At 30.1% G+C, this 23,716-nt stretch overlaps 1 protein-coding gene and 2 pseudogenes across 1 annotated transcript in view; all 3 read right to left on the reverse strand.

The window, feature by feature from the left end:
- Positions 1–4,416: 4,416 nt before the first annotated feature.
- On the reverse strand, positions 4,417–5,124 carry LOC108747539 (annotated as a pseudogene).
- Positions 5,123–9,238, reverse strand: LOC108747304 (annotated as a pseudogene).
- Positions 9,239–10,997: 1,759 nt separating this feature from the next.
- Positions 10,998–23,716, reverse strand: part of LOC108747305 (phospholipase B1, membrane-associated-like) — a 20,818-nt gene continuing 8,099 nt past the window's right edge. The window contains exons 4-8 of the mRNA XM_018484696.1: positions 21,359–21,535; positions 21,091–21,250; positions 17,970–18,129; positions 17,694–17,845; positions 10,998–11,185 (exon numbers count right to left, since the gene is read on the reverse strand). Coding sequence (XP_018340198.1) covers positions 10,998–11,185; positions 17,694–17,845; positions 17,970–18,129; positions 21,091–21,250; positions 21,359–21,535 — 837 coding nt within the window. The remainder of the gene's footprint in view (positions 11,186–17,693; positions 17,846–17,969; positions 18,130–21,090; positions 21,251–21,358; positions 21,536–23,716) is intronic.

The following is a 23,716-nucleotide window of genomic DNA, read 5'->3' on the forward strand; positions in this document are numbered from 1 at the left end:
CCTCGCTTTTCGACTGTTTAGATTACATCCAAATACTGCGTATGAAACATATTCAACGGTTTATTCAATTATTTGTATTTTACATGATTTTAACAAACGGATATTGCCGTACATTTTGCGCTTTGTTTTGTGGCATCTCTAGCACTTGTTCAATCCTATATTATTTGCTCGGTTCTTGTAAACGTAATCAGTAATTATTCACATGTGTGGAGTATCTTCGATGTTTAACATTATGTCTCAATTTTTATTATTCTTTTAAATGATTCATACTTAAATAAAAGTTGATAATATTCTTATATACATTCTTTATATAAATGCAAATTTTTGTAATATTGCGGAACATTATTTGCACTAAATGCGGCTTTGGTTAAAAGTATTAAATATCTTATTTCTTATTTAGTCTTTTAAATAAGTTTGCCGAATCTATTTGACATTTTTTATTTCAAACAAGTCGTATAAGTTTTTTACCGATTCCTATGATTTTACATTTTAAATGAGTTTCTAGAATTTATCGTATATTTTTTATTTTAAATAAGTCATAATGGTCATTTTACCGAGTTATAATCGGCATTACACGTAAGTTTAAAGAATTTTTCAAACACAGAATAGTTTGAAGCAATAGTAGTGTCATAAATTAATTTTTTAGCTGAAAAATTAAATAATGATTCATGAACAAGATATTTAATACTTTTAGTCAAAGTCGCATTTAGTGCAAATAATGTTCCGCAATATCGAGAAAATTTGCATTTATCTTTATATAAAGAATGTATAGAATATTATCAACTTTTATTTAAGTATGAATTATTTAAAAAAATAATAAAAATTGAGATATAATGTTGAACATCGAAGATACTCCACACACGCGACATAATGTTGAACATCAAAGATATTCCACACACGCGATATAATATTGAACGTTAAAGATATTCCACACGCGATATAATGTTGAACGTCAAAAATATTCCACACACGCAAATAATTACTGATTGCGTTTACAATAACCGCGCAAATAATATAGAATTGAACAAGTGCTAGAGATGCCACAGAGCAAAGCACAAAATGTGCGACGATACGCGTTAATCAAAATCATATAAAATACGAATGATTGAATAAACCGTGAATATTTTTCATACGCAGTATTTGAGTGTATCTAAACAATCGAAAAGCGAGGGGAAGCTTGCCGCACGGAAAAACCCAGGGAGGGGGGGGGGTTGCCGCGCGGCGAGGTGGTTGACTACGTCATCACTTTGGTATTCGTTCGGCGACTTCGGAAGGATATAGACGTACGGCACGAGTCGCTCCGCTTGTAATCGCGCATTATTCTGCATTAACCCCCGAAAATTAGATATCCACGAACGCGAATTGAATAATGTAAGGCCCAACTAGTAATGTTGCTCAAAACTACCTAAGGTGTGTACTAAGGATTATATATCAATCTTTGTTTCTTTCTTTGATGATTTACGGTTAGATAAAAATCAATTATGAATTATACATTTCTTTAAATAAGATAAATGCAAAGATGAATGCAATTTTTTACATTATAAAACAATTTGGAGTCAATATCATAATGGGTATAAAGATAATAGAATTCATATTATACGTTTACAGATATATAAATTAGAGATATCTAAGGGTGGTATTCATAGTCTGTTCTTATTTCAAGACTGTCTTAAGTAATCTTTTAAAACGTTAATATGGCCTTTTTATTCGTGATTTCTTAAGACTGTACTTTTACTAAGTAGTTTTGAATATAAACTCTGACTATGAATACCGGCCCAAGATATAGATGAGTTGTATGCATAACGAAGTTATCATCAAGAAATAAAACGAAAATCGTATAATAAAATCGCGTAATGTTCATCGAAGAATATTATAACGAGTAAATTATTTTACTAATCTTGTAATATGCGTTAACTTTAATATTTCGACGGTTAAATTATCGGTGCGCGACCTTGAAGTGGGGATGGGGTACGGGGTGGCACGGAGCGGCGCGTCATGTTTACACGTAGTTACGACGCATGATTCTTCGAAGTCCGTACGGGCAGGTAGCAGTGCCGCTCTTCTTTACATTCCTTTTTAAAACATAATCGCGAAAAATATTAAATATAATTCGGAACGTTGTACTTATGAATAATTTATCATACTAGCAATCGTATTATGTGAATATTCGTAAGTTCAATGTTTCGTATTACATCTAGCATTTTTTGCGATTATTCGTTTAAAAAAAAATGTGAAGAAGAACGTCACGTGACACGGCTACTTATCACACGAGTTATAATAAAGGAAAATCGTTCTCTTCGTGTAAAAATCCAACGGGGAAATATCCTCGTCGCCGAGTTACTTAAAAATAAATGAACCGCAGCCGGTTCGTCGCGTCGCGCATTTGTTTCGGGAGTGTCGTTCTAGTTATCGGACTCAAGTTGTGGTCCGCACGCGATTACATATAGTGTTATTCGCGAGTGTTGTATGCGAGTGTCCTGTGTGAGAGGATGACAACCTCTGAGAGGAGGAGGAGGTTTGGGAGAGATATCAGGCACCGGTGGAGCAACCTCACGGTAAATATAATTTTTTACTTATGTAAAATTAATCTTTTTTGCTTGTTTTTAAGACATTTTATTTAAGAGTGATTTAAAAAATGATTGTTTTTAAATTATTGTTAATAAAATGATTTAAATAGTTATATATTTTATAAAAGAATTATATAAAATAATTATATGTTCTCTAAAGTAATTATATATATTCTCTAAAGAAGATCTTAGCAAAAATAATTTTGCATAAAATTTTTAAGTAATTTTTAAATAACTCCTATCTAAATGAGTTACTTAAAAATTACTTTAAAATTGTATACAAAGTTATTTTTGCAAAGATCATTTTTGGAGAATATATATAATTATTTTAGAAAATACATATAATTTTTTTTAGAGAATACGTAATTATTTTATGTCTAATATTAAATCATTGACATAAAATTAGATACTTACACAAATTATATTTTCAAAATTGCATGATTATTTTTTAGCAAACTGCATGCGTTTATATAGCAATTATTTTTTTAAGCAATGATTATTTCTTTACTCTGTTTTAATTTGGATTTTAATTTATTTGTTACAGATCATCGTAGCGACGTTGCAGATATAACTCCACTGTTGCGCATCGGGTCGGTGAGTGACGAATCAACAATTATATTGTAAAATTCTTCAGGTGAATAGGCACCAATAAATGAAAACACAGCTAGATAGGATAAATATGGATAGGTAAAGATAAACACAATAATTAAAAAATTAAATTATTTCTGTGATTAATGATGACTATTAGCGTATTCAATTTATTGACTCGACTCGACTCCGAGTTAGTGGTCTGTTCTGTTTAGTTGCAAACGTGCTAAACTGTGCAAGAAATACAGCTAAAAAGAATAGACCGTTGACTCAAAATCGGGTCGAATCAGTAAATTAAATACGCTATATATGTATATCCATTCTTGTTAACGTTCGCCAAACACATAGCTTCTATATATATTTTATTTTTATAATGTAAATATATATTCAAATATGAAAATATCTATTTCAAAATATTAAAAATCAGTTTTTATTATATAAGAAATATCTTTATTATTTCATATGATTTATAAATAAAATATTAAATTTTCTTGATAGTCTTTACTACAATATATTATAATTATGTTGTCATTTAAAGTAAATATAACTATCAGAAAGATTGGGATATATTCTGATTTAATAAAAACTTTTTTAAAATTAACTTTTTATTTAACATGAGTTAATTTAATCACATAATATGACTTTGAATTATTATGTTTATCCATCTTATATTATTCAACTTAACTAAATTAATTTTATACTCTATTAATTTAATTTATTTAAATAAACATAATACATAGCATTTCACATAGGTTTAATCTTTCATAAAAGAAACTATAAAATATTTAAACAACAATAACAGTTTTTGCTTAATAAATTAGTGATATTATTGTGAAAACGTTACTTATTTGTACATCTTGTTTTTTCCTATTCGTTAGTTACGAATAAGTGTGTTTAAAGTCAAATTGACTCTTACATTTATTTTAGGAGAAATTCAAATTCGGTGTTATATTTAAAAAAAAAATGTGACTTCTTAATTTTATCAGCTTCTATTTCATATGCTTTATTACAAACAATTACTGCTAAAGAAAGTATACCTTTAACATAGAATTAAATTATTATTTTACACGATATATTATTATGCCTATATACATTAATTGCAATTATATAATACATAACAATGATGTACAAATAACAAAAATGTTACAACTGTCTACAAACAGTTAATACAACATGATTCAAATAGATGTACTTTATTTATCTGTAATTTATTACCATAAATAATAATTACAATCACTGAAGTGATATCTTCTTTCTCTTTCCATAAAATTAAAATTTTTAAAAATATCTTGTGGATGTTATATCCCTGACATGTAGTGCTAACTTTTCGTTTCCTTCATTTTACGAAAACGTAAAACATACAAACTCTAATAAATACCCTCCTCTTACTTTCCTTTCATGAACAATTTCACCAGACATACTTAACTTTTTGAAAGCGCTCAATATATATTCAGGATCATTTTCTTTTATAACAACTAAATAAAACAATCCTGCATCTGATAAGATGTTGGGAATAATAGTAAATACCTGTTCCATAACTTGTCTATCATTTTTACCATCTGCTCATGTTTTGAATATGAGTCTGTCATCTATTACTTCATTATATTCTGTAACTACATACGGAGGATTAAATAAAATAATGTCAAATGTATATTTAATTCGTATGCAATCTAATAAATTAATTTGAAAGACATTTACATCCATTGAATTAATCAGACTTCTTCTCGTGGCTCTACATGCATCAGGATTTATATCAATCGCAATAAACTGAACATTATGACATTTTTTTAATGCCATTGCTAAAACTGTGATAACTATGCCAGAGCCACTACCTATCTCTAAACAAATCCTTTGCTTCATCATATGCAGAATCTCTAAATCTGCCTCCAAAGAGTCCACCAAAAGATACGAATCCTCAGAAGGCTAAACTGAGCTTCTCATGAGGCAGTTTAATTATTAGTGTCGCCATAATTTATAAGAAAAAATGTAATAAAATTTTATAAAACTTATAAATAATCATTTAGTAACAATTTAGTCATATCTTATCGATCATAGGTTTAATATTGGAAATTATTGCTACTTATCGGTCTCTGCTGTAGCTGGTTCTTCTTTATCAACTTCAATACTTGCGTTGTTATATGTAGAATTATTATCTAATAGTATTTTTCGTTTAACGCTGCTTTTCTCGAGCAGCTTAATGCACTTTATTCAAACACTCTTAGGTACTTTGCAGAATATTGTTAATAATGATAATTTTATGCTTAGCGTTAACTAGGTTTTTTTACATAGAAACTTATGTCCAGCGAATACTGCAACACTTCCTTGATTTTTTTAAGTTAGTTTCTCTGCTAGAGATTCAATCTGTTGCTTCAGCTCAATTTGGTATATTCTATAAAAAATAATAATTGTGTGTAAATAAAATGAACTCTTAATTTTTGTATGCAACACAATATATAAATGAATCTATGAATGAACGAATAGATAAAAATAAATATTATTTTATATGATATGATGACTACTTTCTTTTTAAGAGACACGGTCGACATAAATGTTGTTATTCTTTTTGATATTCAATAATAGTGGCAAAGATAAAATTTTGTATCGACTGTGTGAAAAGTGGACTTTGTTCTACAAAAATGTGGCAGAAACAACAAGCATAGAGAGTGCGATCGCAATATCGAAGAGAAATTTATCGTTCGTGTATACACTCTGCAACGAATCGCAACGAGAAAATTGTGATACCTTGTAGCGCGAATTTCATCATGCAGTTGGTCCACTGTAGGTTTCGGGAGGTGTTCGATTATCCGCGTTGACTCTTATTAGCCTTGTTATCTGTTAATTTTTGATATTATAAAGATTGTAAGTCTGTTTTAGTTCGTATTATTTATTGCATATTTATTTAGTATGATCGCAATTAGTTTATCCCACTGAATTTATCATTACGCGATAGGACATGGTTAGGCATTAGCTGCGTTCAGCAGAGAAAGCAGCAAATATTGTAAGATTTTTCAATATGGTTTATACATTTAAATCTATAAGGAACCAAAAGCAAGAACCAATCGTATTGAAGAATTTTACATTTGCAAAGCTGCTTTCTCTACAGTCATGAACGTATTTGCGATGTTGTTACACATTTATGAAGTAATTTAGGTAGGAATACACCGGTAGAGATAGATGAATAGGCACGTATGAATGAAAATATGAATAGTTATAAACACAAATTTCGTAATTGAGCGATGTTCCTTCTAAAGTTTCTTTTATTCATATAAGGAAATTTACGTTTCTATTTATGCAAGCTATACATACAATGTCTAAAGATACAAGAATTACATTTTAGAAGAAATTTTAATAACCAGATTTTTACATGAATTTATAGTACAACAATCAGATCATATAATTCTTTTTAATTTTTAAATTACTTGTACAATTAAACATTTCTCAATATTTTTTTCTGAACATCCGCAAATCCATGTAAATATTCCGCAAGATTTTCTTTATATTAATATTATGTTATTATATCATATTTCTTTGCGATGTCATCGCGCAATTTAATACTCTAAAACTCTGGACCATTATAAACTGACAATGTAGCGATTGATTTTCATGACACGCGGCGCTTGGGGGGGAAAATAATAACGAGATCCGAGCTCCGGGCTGGCCGACTCTGAATAATTATCAATAGCTTTCAATCTAGACATCTACTGTAATCCATATAAATATTTCGCAAAATTTTTTTTACTTATTTTACGACATTTTCTGTTTAATTTTTATTTTATTTAGTTTAGCGTTAAATCGCAAATAATGCATTTTATGCTATATTTTTTCTCGTATAAAAGAGAATAAACGTAAATGTTCTCAATATTATATTCCATATAATAAATATACTATATGAATATTGCATTGAAAGAACAACTTTGCAAGTCTCTAAAAATATAGGTATATATTCAGATCTGAAAATATATATATAATCTATTGGATCATTAAAATAATTATGTAGGAAATTGAAGCAATGCTACAAAAAGTTGATTTTAGTAATCAGTTTGAGCGTGCTACATAACTATTTTAATGATCCAATAAAATTAGTTTTAGATCTGTATCAGTTAAATTTTTAGATGCTATAAAAAGACTATTCTTTCCGTGTATAGTGTCTAATTAAGATATTGGATTTAATCGGATTAAAACCAATCGTTTTAACGAAGGCGCATCTATTCCGAACGAAATAATAGCAGATTTTTCGGTTCAAAGTATAATTAAAGTATAAATTGAGATAAAAATATTAATGATTGTAAATAGATTATGGGGAAAAGACGACATGTTTTTGCCATTCGCGTCGATCCGTTTCTCTTATTTCTTTTACGTATGTGGGCGAAGAGATTTCATCTATTCATCGCCATATATAGAGCCGGCGCAAGGGTGAGGCGAGCGGGGCGGTCGCCCCGGACGTCGTTTTCGGGGCGGGCATCATAACGTCGATGAACAAATGGAAATATAAGCCGATGCGCGTCTGGCGCGTTCAGATTTTTTATAAATTAAAAAATTTTAGTCTTCTTAATTTTAAAAAATAAATAAAAATATAAAAACAATTAGAAAAAATTAAAATGTATAAAAAAAAGAAAGATATAAAAAAACAAATGGGATCCAGTTTGCCACGTCCTCGTCGTAATCCCGGGTAGTGCAAAGAGCAAACGCGATCAAAGCTATAAAATGGGGAAGGAGGCGACTTTTTGATCTCTTGCCTCGGGCACCATAATTCCTCAGTCCGGCCCTGGCCACAGGAGTATTTCTTCCGGACGATCTCGAAGATGGGGTCGATTACATCCACTTATATTAACGTCTTGCCGCAATGCATGCCACTTATGATGCAATCTGGCACAAACATATTCTCAGTTTAATTTTTGCCGGTGATAACGATTCCGTTACAGATATACGACATAGTTTTTATATAAAAAATCAAAGCATAATTCTCGAGATTCACGTATTGTTTCGTATATATATTTTTTAAATAATATTATATAATATTACTACACTACAAAAAGATTAAAAAAGATACATTATAAATTTCATACCTTGATCTAATTGCAATTGATATCTTTTAGCGAAAATCTGCTTTAAAAAGTTTTCAATTTTTATTAGTAATTATAAATAAGCAATAATTTAATTTCAAATTGCAAAAATAAAAAAAATAATTTTTGATAAATCAGAACGCAAACTTTTGATTATCATAAAATATGATCTTTGCCTTCTAAGAAATTATATAATAGATTGAACGTTATTGACTTTGATTATATATATCAGATAAAAAATTATTATTATTATTATTCTCTATTCTTTTTATGCGTAGTGGTGATAATTCTGTGAACTTTAAGAAGTCCCGAGAGGTTATAACGCGTAACAGATCCTGCTCTTTCTACGTGCTATTGCTTTACGTGCTCTTGTTTACAGTTTATCGTGTGTGTTATCTTTCTATTCTATATAAGAAAACTAATCATATTTTGACGCGAATGATTATTTAGTCTATAAGATAATATATTATTTGGATTCATATAGTAAAAAAAACTATAAATATGAATTACGCAATAAGAAAATGTGTCCGGCAAATACCCTTGAAACTTAAACGGTAATAATAAATTAATCATGAATAGGAAGGAAATTCTAAGCAATAAAACACCTGACTTGAAGCAGGTGAAACCTGCCTTTAAACCTATCTGCTTTTGTATATGTATCATTTCAGACATTGTTCCTTTCACATTGAGGACTCGTTAGCTAATATGTGGACATTATCCCAGTCGAATTCATTACGATTAATAATGTTCGTACGTATTACAAAGATAATCATTATATACACGGAAGAGGCGAGGAGCGCGAAGAGAGAAAGTAGTGAGGGGTGTTTCGAAATTCTGCATGGTACTGTGATTCCACATATGAGTTGGAAAATCAAATAAGGGTAAAAAGTAAACACAAAGCTACGATTTAGTGCAAAAATTGATTGAACTATACGCGATGAGTGCATTTAATGAACAAAACTCACCCTTTTTACCCTGGCTGCCAAAGGGTTGTGACCACTTCAAAGGTGGTACCCTCATTTTTGTAATCTACAGATTCTCCTCTTTCCAACGGTAGCCCTTTTATAAACATATGCAATGGGACATTTTTTCAAAATGTTTTAATTAAAAACGTCGTAAATAATTAATGATATTCTTGACCACTTTTGCGATTTAGTGTTATCCTCAACACGAACTTCAATTTTTTTTTATATTTCATCTGCATACGCAATAGATGCACAAACTCGCGATGGAATCTTGGATTATTCCTGCCGATGCGTGTACACGGTCATCCAGTCATAATTCTCGAATATCGCTTCTACCGAAAATATTGTAAATTTCGTCAAACAAAGATCGTACTAGAACAATTTATGTTGAATCCATAGCCATCAGGAGCATTATATAATTAAGTTCATTATAGGCTTATGGAATATGTAATAATTTATACACGGTAATAATTATGTAAATTTTGTAACATTCATTGAAGGGGATCGTTGAGAAATGGTCGAAACATTCGAAATATTATATGAAAGTTAATAAAACAATTGAATTATAGCATACGATACCTTGCTAGGCTCGAAAAGCCTTTACTGTATATTAATTGAAAAGTTAAACAATTTTTCTTTCAGAAATAAGAACAATACGATATATCTTTTCTATGAAGGAATTTCTCTAACTTTTAGACTGCAAAAATATTTATTTTAAATTATTTACAATTATTCTGAAACGCTAATAATTAAATTCTAAATATCCTGTTTGTCTAATTCTTTGCGATGTATTTGTCACAGTGGGAAAAATGTTTAACCGGAGAAATTCTCTGAACTCTGATGTGACACATATTTACATAGCTCGAAAGTCCACAAGCATTTCTTAACCGGATATTTCACAGATGTCTGCTGGACTTTAGATCTTGTTGTAATAGGCATTCTATTTAAAGTCTAGACTACGTGAACTTTACAGACTAGTCTTGTGAGATATTCCATCCAAAATTATGCTTTCCACAAAAAAATAATGCAAATTAAGTGAACGGAATGCAAATTAAGTAAATCAGGAATGCGATTCCTCTCATACAGAAGCTTGCAGCAATGCTACTATATTATTGTAGGAATGTTCTACACTATATGGATTCGAAAAAAATCACAATACAAATAAATTCTCCATCATTTTTTATTTTAGCACATGTATTTATGAAAATCTTTTTTAATCGTTTAAACGCATATATAAAAACGCTATGTACAAAAATACATACAATGTAAAACAATATATGTATACATATATAACATATTTTATAAATTTGTTTGGAAAAGTTAATGTATTCTTTATCGAAATCTTTCTCAGTTTTAACTTTATTTTAGATATTTAATCAATTAATAATTTTTTGTACATCATATTATATTTGCTTAAATATGTCTCGAAATGCATATCTCGTTAGATCTTGCAATTACATTCTTTTGAAAAATACGCAAAGAAAATGAGAAGTAATTAAAATTATTAGTATATTAATTAATTATACATTTAAAATTATCTATAATAACGCAATAAAACGCTAATTAGTCGAATATCAGTCATGCAAATGTATTATATAAATAGAAATTCTTAATTTACATTTATAACTATATTGTTATTATATTTATGTTATTTATATTATTTTTATCTAAAAGTTTTTTTACGCAAATAATCAATAACAAATGTATGAACTTTCTAATATTCTCACTGCATTTGCATGATACAGTTCTTTCGCAACTTTCGCAACAATTTGTTTCGTAACAGATATAAGTAACTTGATGTAGAATGTAGATGATTAATTACTATTGTTAGACAGAATTCCATCTTGTCTGCCAGTCGTTCGGAAACGCTGCGAATTAATATTTGTGAAGATATAAGGTGCGTTTTCCGTAGGGCAGTTTATTTTCTCTAGTATCGCAGGCAATCCCTTTTCTGTCTTATTTCCGACCGGCTCCAACATATTATTCCACAAGAGATTAGCGCCTGAAAATAAAATGAAAGCAAACTTATCACGCAGAAAAAAAACGAGAATACTTTGCGCGTCATTCATTCCATTATTTTTGCGTAAAACGACAATATCAATGATGGGTGATATGACGTTCTCTTTCACCATGACTCTTGTTGACACCATCTAAGAGGCTATTAATGATATCTCTTACCACGCCCGCTAATGAATACGCACTCGTGTTTACAAAATATGTCATCTACACGGGATTAATGATTATTTTATTGCCCGCGGTGTTGTTTAAATGATTTATTTATATTTAATTATTTAAACCTCAATAAATAAAGATTATTAAGATTATTAACAAATTAATTTTTGTACATATATATACATATATATACATATATTAGATGCATTAAAGAAGTCATATGTACTGTTAAATTTATAGTGTCAAATTTGACACAATTTAAACTGTTTAATTTTGTTTTAGTATAAAATAATAAAAAGAATTGACAGGCTTCAAAGAATAAATCAAAGAATTATAATGCCTATGAGAGCCAAACACTGGATGATTTATCAATTTGTAATTGTATTGTATTGATTGGTATTGCGATATTAAGAAGGATCCGCAGTAGGATCGAAATGTCTATTATTACATTATATACTAATTGAATAAATTCTTTACACGCGGACATCTAGTGTTCGGTTCTCATAAGTATTATTCTTTGATAAAATAACGATATAATGAATAGGAGCAGTGGCAGCTTAAATTTGATTAAATTTGGTATATGGATTTAACAATGTGTATCTTGAACAAACATACTGTTTGGAACAGAATTGTTACGTGACGGTTAATTATTACTCATTACTCCATTGTCGTATATTATTGTGTTATATTCAAACGCATTTGTAAATATGTATATGCATTTATGATGTTTTGCAAATGATCTTACATATTAATTTTTCGCCGGCAAGATCCGCGAATTAGAGTTGTTTACTTTTTTCAACTTTGAAGAAAATGAATAAATGGATATTTGTATTTATGATAAATATGTGTTTTTATTTCACCTTCTACATATTTGAAATATTTTACTACTTATTATAATAAAACAAACTGTTTTTCTCAAACGTCTTAAAATAATATTACTCTTGAATCACATTGACCCTGCATCCGCGTGCGAGTATCATGACGTCCGCTGTTCGAGAGTTAATATTGATTCTTCAAAAACATAATTAATGTAATTACTTAAGAATGAAAGTAGATGTAACTTATTTTGATGTGAATTACATTTATATATTTAGAAGCTTTATAAATAATATATGAAGAAATAGTAATTAAATGTAATCCAATAATATTATCACCATTATTGGTATTATATACCAGATTGGTATTATATTAATACCAATCTAAATAATTTTATTTGTATTAAATGAAAAAATTCTAAGAACATAAATAGATTTACACTGATAAATTCGTAATATCAAATTGTATCCAATTTGAGTTAATTTTAATCATTTCTATAAATTCTCTCAGTGCTCCTATTCAATATATCGTTAATATACCTAAAACAATACAATTAAACAATTTAATGTATTTTTGGCTTAGTTTATTATTTACTAAATACAAATTTTATTAATATGGACGTAATTTAGATTAATATAATTATAATTGAAACTGATCACAGAAATAAATTGATTTATATACATATTATTAAGTTATATTAATTATTACTAGATCATACAATAATTGTTACAAATCAGTGTAAACAAAATCTTGGACACTCAACTATATTTATTATCATTAAATTTATTGTTGATTGTCCTAAATCATGTATCATGTTCGACAAAACTTTTATACATATATGATCAATTTTTATTATTTTAATATTAAACCATTTTCGACTCTTAATTAGGCATACATGTTTATTTATGTACATAATTAAGAGTCGCATAATTTATTTATTTCAACGATGTTTAGCAAATTTAAATTAAAAGTCATGATCTGGAATAACGCAAGTATCAGGGAAACATAATAATCAATATACGTACACTCATGGTCAGTATGTCTAGACTGGTCATATTGGTGGATATAATTCTATTTTACAAAGAGTTTCCTTTTCTTGATTATAAATAAAAGGATAGAAAGATAAACTAAATACAATGTTGTAACGTATAAATATAGAGTTGTAATAATAATGAACTAAAATTAATGATACAGCGAAAATTAATAATCATCTCTTAATAATTATAAAAAGTAATTACACACCTATGAAATATTACATTTCAATATTTTGTTTTAATAAAATAACGAAATGAATAAATTGAGCAATAAATTGATGCAATCGAGTCAGCCTGCGCGACTTACTAGTGTTATTTATTGAAATTAACTATGTAATTCCATAAATAGCGAAGACAAATTAGACCATATAAAGTCCAGTTATCTTAGTTTAAGAGTCTTACATGTAATTACTTTGACGATCTAAAAAAATTATTTTTAGATCTAACTAAATTTTTAGATATTTCATGAAAACCGCTTTTTCCTTTGTTAGATTTGTTCTAAAAAATTTTGCACTTAATACGAAATAAATATATTTTTTAAAAAAGAAAAAATATACGCCAAGTGCATAAAAAAGGTGTCAAATATTACATTCCTCTTAATAAAAAACGAATACGAAATAAATGCAATTAGCCAAGTATCTCATCACGCAAGATACAAAATTGCTTATACTATTAATTTCAGTTCATTTTTATTACAACTCTGTATTTATACTTTACAACATTGCAGTTTACCTTTCCGTCGTTTTATTTATAATCAAAAAGAGGAAATTCTTTGTAAAATAGAATCAATATAGTCAATATAGACATACTTGTGAGTATACATACATCGATCGTTATGTTTCCCTAGTATTTACGTTATTCCGGACCATGACTTCTAATTCAAATCTGCTGAACATCGTGGAAATAATTAAATAATAGCTAATCGATTGTTTGGAAAATAGTTCTTTAGTGTATTCTTACAAGTCAATATGTTAATAAATTTATAATCTTATGAAGGTAATATTAAATTACTTTATTTTTCATTTTTACGTTTTTGACGAAAAAAAAGGAAATATATATGTAGGCTGTATTATATTCAATATGATACTTAATGCCACTTTTTCTTAGCAGAACAAGGGGTATTGATACTACGTACTAATAATAAAGTTCCGATAATAAATTGTACAAATTACAATCATAAAATAATAATAATCAATATACAGCTGAAGTACTTTATTATTAATGATATTGAGTGTATAAAAGTTTTTAATTTTATACATTATTTAAAACTGAAAATTTGTTCAGACAATAATAAAATACCTAAAAGTCAATATAAGACGGTCGTGTGTACATACATTGATTGTAATGTTTTCTTAATACTGAAAGTGGCTAAAATGGTCAACTGAATTATAGTGAAGAAAAAACTTGGCGAAAGAGAAACTATTTGACTAAGAAAAATTTAATATTCGATATCCTTTTTACGCATTTGGCACATATTTTTTTCTTTTTTAAAAAAGGCTTTAGATATTTCATTGTTTTTTGTAAATTTTTGAAACTAAAAGAATATAAATTTTGAAAATCTTTTGCAAATAAAGAGATATAATAATAATAATAATAATGACATTAATAATTTGTATTTATTAAATATTTAGTTAATAACATATAAAAATAAAAATTATTTGCCTTCCTCCCTTCTACTTTTTTCTTTCTCTTTTTCTCTTTTTCTCTTTCGTGCTCTCTCGCCTTTTCCTCTCTTATTTCCACTTTCTTGCGCCTTTTCTCATTTTCTCCTTACATTTATAAGCCAACAAAGGCTCAAGTTTAAACGGCTAATGAATGACTGCGTATGCTTCATATTTAATCTGTGCAAGGATAATCATATCTCGTCCTTCTATTGCACTCTCAGGTGGCATTTCAAAAAATTTATATTTCAAAAAATTTGTTTTCCGATATTGCTTATGTCTTAATTTTTGAAATTATAATTTTTCAAGACGCATTGTTTTCTTAAATTTCAATAATCTAGACGTAGTGTCTCGACACTAAGATATAGTTTGATATTTCGAGATTGTCACAAGATTTAAATTTCGACTTGACATTTCGGGACATTGTTCCATTTTTCCAGATTTCGGCACGTTTGTTTTCGAAATATTGTATGTCCATTCTCACCGCTAATAACAAAAGTGCTTTTCTCATTGTTGCTTCATCCACTCTGGCATTTTATCTTATATCGGTTCCTATCTCCACCCTTATGTCAAACCTCGCAATCTTGGCATATCCGTTCTAGCAATCCCTTCCTGTAGAATTTCTTATACCTATCAACACTCCTTTTACTACGCTGGAACCTCTTTGTGAAATCATTCCTTGTTGATATCAGGGCATCTGAAATCTTGGGCGTTTTTTAAAATAAGCTCTTTTGTCATCTATAACTGTAAGAGATATGCGACAGCTGGAAATGAGTTAGTTCTTACATCTCGATATGTCCTCTTATTCTTCTTCTCTCATCATCATTCTCTTTCATTTTCTTGCTGCCACCCTTCACTTCATCTTCGTTTCTTCTCTTTTTTCTAACTCACTGCTTTCTTTTCGCTTCTTTTACACGATTACTTGTATTACTTGTAAAGCATTTTAACAATTCTGTATTTCTTGTAGTGCGTAAATTATTAGATGCGTGCGTGTGTGCACAATGTATGCATATAATATATATTTTCGGCGTATATCAGAATCGATAATGTGCGTGTGCAGGTAGGGTAGGAGCAGATATCCACCACCTCCCATGGTGGGAATAACACTTCCACCATGTTGCTTCGCGTCATCTTGGCAACGCCAAGCGTCGAGAGCGAGACACGTACATGCATACACGCACGCATTTACACGAAAAAAACGTTACATTCAAAAGCAAAAGTTAATAAATTGGATTACAAAAATTTTAATAATAAAAAAGTTATTTAAATAAAGTTATTTGAATAAGAAAGTAATTGAAAAAAGATTAATATTTGAATGATGTTCACGCATCAAATAGTCGCCCGTTTCATATTTTTATGTGCTTGGCGTCGCAATGCTACTGCGTCGCTTGATATTCGGACGTTGAAAAGAGTAAAAGCAAAGAGTACAAATAATGCCAAAGAATTTAATGCTGTGAAATGTGTGTGGTAGTTATAAGGGCTCCTACAAACGAACGACTTTATAGTGCCACAATTGAAAGCGCCGACCTGTTCACACGGAGTTATTTTCGGTGCTACAAAAAAGTGTCGCGAATATATTTATGTGGGCCAATTCGCGGCGTGATAAGAAACGTTACGGATACGTTCAAATGACTGAATTCAGGCGCGACAGAGGAGCGCTGCGAATGCGTTAATCAGAAAATAGCTTCGTATGAACGGGTCGGCGCTTTTAATTGTGGCACTACAAAGTTATTCATCTGTAGGAGCTCTTATCGCGAAATAGTCAAATTCGAAATTACAATTAATCATATTAGATCGCTAATGGCGTCAGTTTCATTTTTAAATCTGTCTAATGGCAATTAAACAATAATATTAATAAAATTAATAAAACTTGTCAATACTGTCTCATCTTATTATCATTACTGTCCATTAATTACTATTACCATAATAATTATCAATTTGTTTAGCCAATAGAATTGTTACATCACTGCGTTTGCATCGGCTAACAGATTATGCAATCAAGATTACACTTAATATTCGAGTGGCTATCGTAATAATAACATCAATTAATAATCGTGCAACAATAACTGATTTCATGATTTGTTTTACGCTCCATTAACCGCTTCGGAAGGAGTATTAAGAAGTATTAACGATAATAGATGCTTTATCCCGATAATTTATATGGAATTAAAAGTAATGAAAAATATATATTATGTAAATTATTAAGACAATTTTAATGATAAATTATGTAAATTACAGTTTAAAATTATATTAATTTATCTTGATAAAATAAATAAATTTTAGTATATGTAAAAAGAAATAGAATGTTATCAATTCTAATTTCCAATTTTATTTATAATGCAAATTATCTCTTTTTTTCTTGTACGCACGCCATGGATACATACATACATACACACACGCACATGCACACGTACACGCACACGCACACGCACACGCACGCACAAGGCAACATCTCTCGCTTGGCGAAGGTGCAACCGTTTTCATTACAACGTCCTTTTCAGTTCAACGGACGCACTTCAATCGAAAATACTACATCAGATGTACGTCTGTTCATATTGGAAAAAACGTTGTGATATAATAACAATTGCTCTCTGCTAGGCGAAAAAATTTGTATTTGCATGCGTGTGTGTAAGTGTATCGTGTATATATTAATGTGTATGTATTACTGTTACACATCTGCTACACCTTTTATCGAAAATATAATAATAGTAGCAGATAACGCTACTATATTCAACACACATTATGTAACATCCATTTTAATTTGTTATTTTGCGCGCGCGATCAAATAACATCTTGCATTCAAACGAGAATAGTAATCGTGTCTTACCGAGTGCGTGTCCTTTCTGACTAAAGTGAAAACAATCATATGTGACTAGACTGGAGTCGATCGGTGGGGCACACTTAGGATCTGCATTAGGTGCGTTAAATAATTTAATGAATGGCTGCAACACCACCGTGAAATCCGAGGAGTTATCATATCTGTAAAATGAAATAACAGTACCTTTATTAAAATTGTTTAGCTATATATTTTATGAACATAAATAAAACTAATTTTATTAATTAAACGAGACACATTTAATTGCATATCAAACATCGATTATACCTTCCTGAGTATACTAAAGCTTCAGCTGCCTGTTGATACAACCGTGACATTTTCGACGCTTCAATTTCTGGTCGACTACCTTGATGCATGCAGGCGCAATAAAGAGGGTGCAATATTTTACACATGGTACTTTTCGTTACTCTAATTGAAACCGTGACATCTGTCGCAAAATAATAATAAATACAATTAGATAAAAATTTAGTATGTAATGAATATATTATATGTATATTATTATATAATATTATACATATGATGGATATATATATATTATTAATTAAAGAAGCTACGTAGTGTGTACTATATATGTATTTTATGGATTGTCTCTGTGTCTGGTATTTATCGATCTAGGACACAAAGATAACCCGTAAATGCGACGTTTTTTAGAGAAAGTACCCATGGAAGAGTCAAAAGTAATAATAATAATGCCAATTAATATATAACCTTAATAAAAAATGTAAGCACTTATATTTTTTTCATTCATTTAAAATTCTTTTATCTGCATTATTATCTACCGATATTATACCGATATTATAAATAAGTTTAATTTAAGGTGTTCTTGAAACAAAGGATAATTTATTAAAAATGTCATAAATCAAATTTTGAGCTTCAAAACTTTATTAGCGGATGTATGTGTTCGTCAGATCACGAGTTCGACCGTCGCTGGTATAACATTTACAAGCCTTCGTAAAAAATATTAAGCACCTCATTATCTATTATTTAAAACTTTAAATAAAACCATTATTTAAAACGTTCAATAATGATTAATGAGCTACCTAATATTTTTTACGAAGGCTTGTAAACGTTACACCAGCGACGATCGAACTCGTGATCTAACGAACACATACCATACACTCGCTAATAAAATTTTGAAACTCAAAATTTGATTTATGACATTTTTAATAAATTTACGTTACATCAGCGGCGATCGAGCTTGCGATCTGACAAATACGTACACACATATTCGCGCCACACTGCACTTGTGCATACTTGGACACGTAAAAATAATAAAACTTTAATTAAAGAAAAAAACTTTCTCTTTGATATAACATAAAATCAAGAAAATATAGAACCGACTAATGTACAAATGATCAGGAAAATATGAAACGGAGTAGAGAAACATTCACGCACGGCAACGGCTCATAATCAACCAGAATTCCTCGACAACAATTCTGCAACTATTCCCTAAATGTATAATGGATCCTCGAACACCTCGGAATTTTTGCTCAAAATCTTCCTCTTTGCTCGCGACTCGATCCGGTATTATAAGACTTTTTTTTAACAAAGTCGTTTTTTTCCGTGTGGATTTTAAAATAATAAAATGTTATGCTTGTAGTGTATTAATTCTGCATGTACCGGATCGAGTCGCGAGTGAAGACAAAGATGATGAATAAAATTCCGAGTTCTTCGAGGATCCGTTATATATTCAGGGAAAATAGAATGATGTGTAAACTGTTATTTTGGTCTATTGATTTTTATTTTGACAATGCACAGCAGGCTTGATTCCCCGGGTTGTTATTATCATGAAGAAAGGACCAGGCACTAATTAGATAAAAAAAGTGGCCACCATTAAAATAGGAATAGGGTTGATGTCATTAAGACTTTTGATCAATACCTCAAGTATACTTTCGCACATGTTATTCCTATTTTAACAATGACTACTTTCCATCGAATTAGTGACTAGGTCCTTTGATGACTGATTAGGTTCTTTTGTTCAAAATGATGATACATATCAAAATTTTAAACAATTCCACCAAAACCCGTAAAATTACGACGGAAGTTTTTCTGGATATATCGTAATTTTACGAGTTTCGGTGGAATTTAAAATTTTATTATGTATCGCTATTCTCAATAAATTTTTTTCGTAATAACAACCTGAGAATCCCCGGAAATCAAGCTCGCTTTAAATCGTCAAAATCAAAATCAATAAACTAAAATAACAGGTTACATATCATTCTCATCCCGTTTCACCCTCACCTATCCTGCCACCGCTCCATCCTATCTTGGCGAGTATGAAGTGGGAGAGCAGATTACAGGAGTAGATATGAAGGGGAAGTGATGATAGGATGGGGATGATAGAGAACGCCCTGAACCAGTTATAAAGAATGGACTGCTCGATCGTATCTAAATAATATGGTCGACAATAATGAGAGAGAGAGAGACCGTGGAAGATGGCCAATCTCTCTCTCATTCTCTCTCTCGTTATATCGTTGAGTTATATCATTGGAAAGAGATAAAAATTGGCTGTTTTCCACGATCCCTCTCTCTCATTTTTGTCGATCATACTACTTAGATACGATCGAGCAATCCATTCTCTAGTCTTTGCCCTAAACACAACGCGAGACAACAGGAAGCGACAATTATATATATCGCTTATTTCTATAACATTTCTATCGCTATTTTTATCGCTATCGCTGTTGCCTCTCATTGTGTTTAGGGCTTAAGGCTAAGGGTGATATTTCATTTGTCACACGACAAATTTTTCAAGCCTGTTGATTGGCTATGGAATAGAGAGATCCGAAGATCTCTCTGTACACGTTTGTCGTACGACAAAAACGTACAAATGAAATAGCAATCTAATATTACACGCGTTCTTTTTTGATGTCGTACGATAAATTTTCAATCTATTGATTGACTATAGGACGAAGAGATCCTATCTGTTTTGCAATCATTTACGCTTGAATAATTCGTCATACGACATCAAACGGACATGTAATATTGATCTAAAGGTGGATGATGGGATATAAATAATAGAATGAAAGTGGATGCTGGGTTGAAGTGGAGAAGGGTGAGATGGGTAAACATGGGTGGAGTGAAAATGAGAATGTGCAGTTGTATTACAATCGAGTCTGCCTATAGAGGCAGGCTCGATTGTAATATAATTGCACACAAAGCCTTTTGCTTTGTCGATTTCAATTTTGGTGCAATTATCTGAAATTTTGATAAAAATCTGCAGCATAAGATTATGCAAAAGAAGATCCTTTTGCAAAATTGTTCTTTCATGTATAATTTGTAAAACACATTAGCCTATTAGAACATTTAATAATGTTGTAATATTAATATATATTTTTCTTTGTTTGTGCTTAAAAAATTACTTATTATTGATTATTAATTAATTTATTACCTATGACTGGAACCAAATTGACTAGCGTGCGGGGTAATGCGATTTTTAAAAAATCGAGTGCTCTTCGTAAATGTAGAATGTAATGCATTGGCGAGAATTTTTGCGGATTGTAACATTGCGCCGAACAAATGTCATTAGCTCCAAATAGGATCGTAATAAGCTGATAGGAAATATAAATAATTAAAATCAAACGACATATATTTTTCTTTAAGTTTCTCTCGATTGATAAACGTACGTCGCGATAAAAAGATTATCAGATTATGATTACCTTCCAATGTTTTTTCATATTTATCTTTGAATCATTTTTAATTCTCTGCACCAGAATTTTCGCTTGCTGCAACGCGTCTTCCGTAGCAGCGACCGGATAGGCAATATTTAATTTCGCCGCGGTCGAAATAAATTCTCCTGTGCCGGTAGAATATCCAGTTAATTTCGGATTAAATACCTACAACGCGAAACAAAATATAATAAAAATTTTTATTGCGCATGAAATATGCGAAATTTCGTGTGTAAAGTAAGAAACATGATAAAAACATATTAATAATATTACATTTAATAATAATATTACATTTAGAAAAGGGCATTGTGGATTATAATTTTTATTTCTGTCAACACATTAACTTTTTCACCCGGACTGTGATCGCGCTCTATTTATTATGGCATTATTATATTTTTATTTTTATATAAATGTTTCTTAATGTTTTTTCATAAGATAAAATTAAAATAAAAATATCTCCTTCTTCTATTATATCTTCTTCTTCTTGTACCATATTTGGCTACTAAACGTTGGCTGTCATTATTGATGATAAAAAAAAAACTGCATACCGTCTGCAGCGCCAATTCTCAATTGCCTGTTATTTTGTTTTACTTTTTTTGAAATTATTTTATATATACATTTGATGATGTTTGCGTGGAACAAGGACGATCTTCGGAAATATTTTCTTAGGTTTCGAAGCCAGGATGTTCTTCTCCGACCTGAGTATCAATCATGAAATCCTTTTTCCTATGGCAAAAATGTGAAAAACATTGTTGCTTTTCACATTTTCGCCATGGAAGCTTCAACAATAAAGCTTCATTACATAAAGTTTTTACTGTCAATGATAGTATAGATCAAAATAAAATAAAATTCTCGTTGTAGTTTAAGATTGGCCGAATATTTTTTTATTCATACTGATTAGACGATCAGTTTGTGAAAAAAAAAAATCATAAAAGTCATCATTTTTCAAAATTATATTTTTTATCTCACAAACTATTGATTTTATCAAAAAAGTCTAAGAGATAAAAAAATGTCGCCCGCGGGAACGGGTGCCCGAGGTTATGTGAGACTCGAACCCACTAAAACCCTCGCCGGTGTCTTTCAACTGATTCTTAGAGGGGGAGGAGAAGCATCGGGCACACGTACAGCATTCATCTCGAGCCTATTGCCCGCGGGCGACACATTCCCCCCCATGGGGAGGAGGGCAAGTAGAATTGCTCGGACTCCCCGGGATGCTTGTTTAATGTAGAACGATCTCCCCGTCCGGATGAGGGGGAAGAGAATTTATTATGTGACCTAACTAACCTTATTTTAGTGCATAAATTCAATGAATACGGTATTGGAAGACTGAAATTAACGTGCAAATATCAGTATTTTAATTATATAATGCTCAAACTTTCTTTCTTTTTTAATTGAACTTCACTGATTATCCAGTGCTAAGTATGCCATTGGATAATCAGTGACTATCCACAAATTCAAATTAGAGAGTTAATACATTACATATTTCAACTATTATTACATGTTCATTAATTATAATTATATAAGCTTGAATAAACTCGTATAAATTACTGAATATAATTCAATATCGTTGTAGCAACCGACTAACCGTACGAACTGAATTGTTAGAAATTAATACATTCGAGAACAAATTGGAGTCCGTACGTATGCGTCACTGTAGATACGAAAAAATTCGGAGCGTATGCTTGTCAATCATATATATTAAATCCAGAAGGCACAAAATAACTTAAATTATTCTGTAGTTATTGTAACTAGGTATAAAATAATTTGCTTGTTGATCTGCGATGTAATGATTTTTTAAAACATATATTTGTTACAAATTAAGCCGGCGGCACACAATGCTTATTTTCTTATTGGATTGCTAGCTGAATTATAATTTTGCCACCGTATTTCCTGCACACAAAAAAATATTTTGCTGCTCCAGCTAGAATTATTTTTGTATCTGATGAGAAAGTTATCATTTATGTATAGAATTTATAACACAAATCTAATTCTATTTCTGTCATCTATATGATTAGATGCAATACATATATATCCAATATCGCAGTACTTGCTAGAAATTTATCTATTTTAGCTAATTTTTCATACTTCGATAATTTTCGTTATAACTATAAGATCATAAAGTGATAAAAATAAGAATGCTTTTTTGGACGTTTGAATGAACGTTTGCAGGAGTTTATTGAGAATAAAAACGTTCAGTAGAGTGTCTATCGATGCTGACTCTCATTAGCCTATTATAGTTATTTTATTGTTATTGTTTAAAATTCGAGAGTCCTAATATAATTATTGTTGTTATATGATAAATGATAATTATATGCAACAATATATGCATATATATATTATATATATATA

Source organism: Trachymyrmex septentrionalis, unplaced genomic scaffold (genome assembly GCF_001594115.1).
Source record: "Trachymyrmex septentrionalis isolate Tsep2-gDNA-1 unplaced genomic scaffold, Tsep1.0 scaffold2, whole genome shotgun sequence".
NCBI lineage: Eukaryota > Metazoa > Arthropoda > Insecta > Hymenoptera > Formicidae > Trachymyrmex > Trachymyrmex septentrionalis.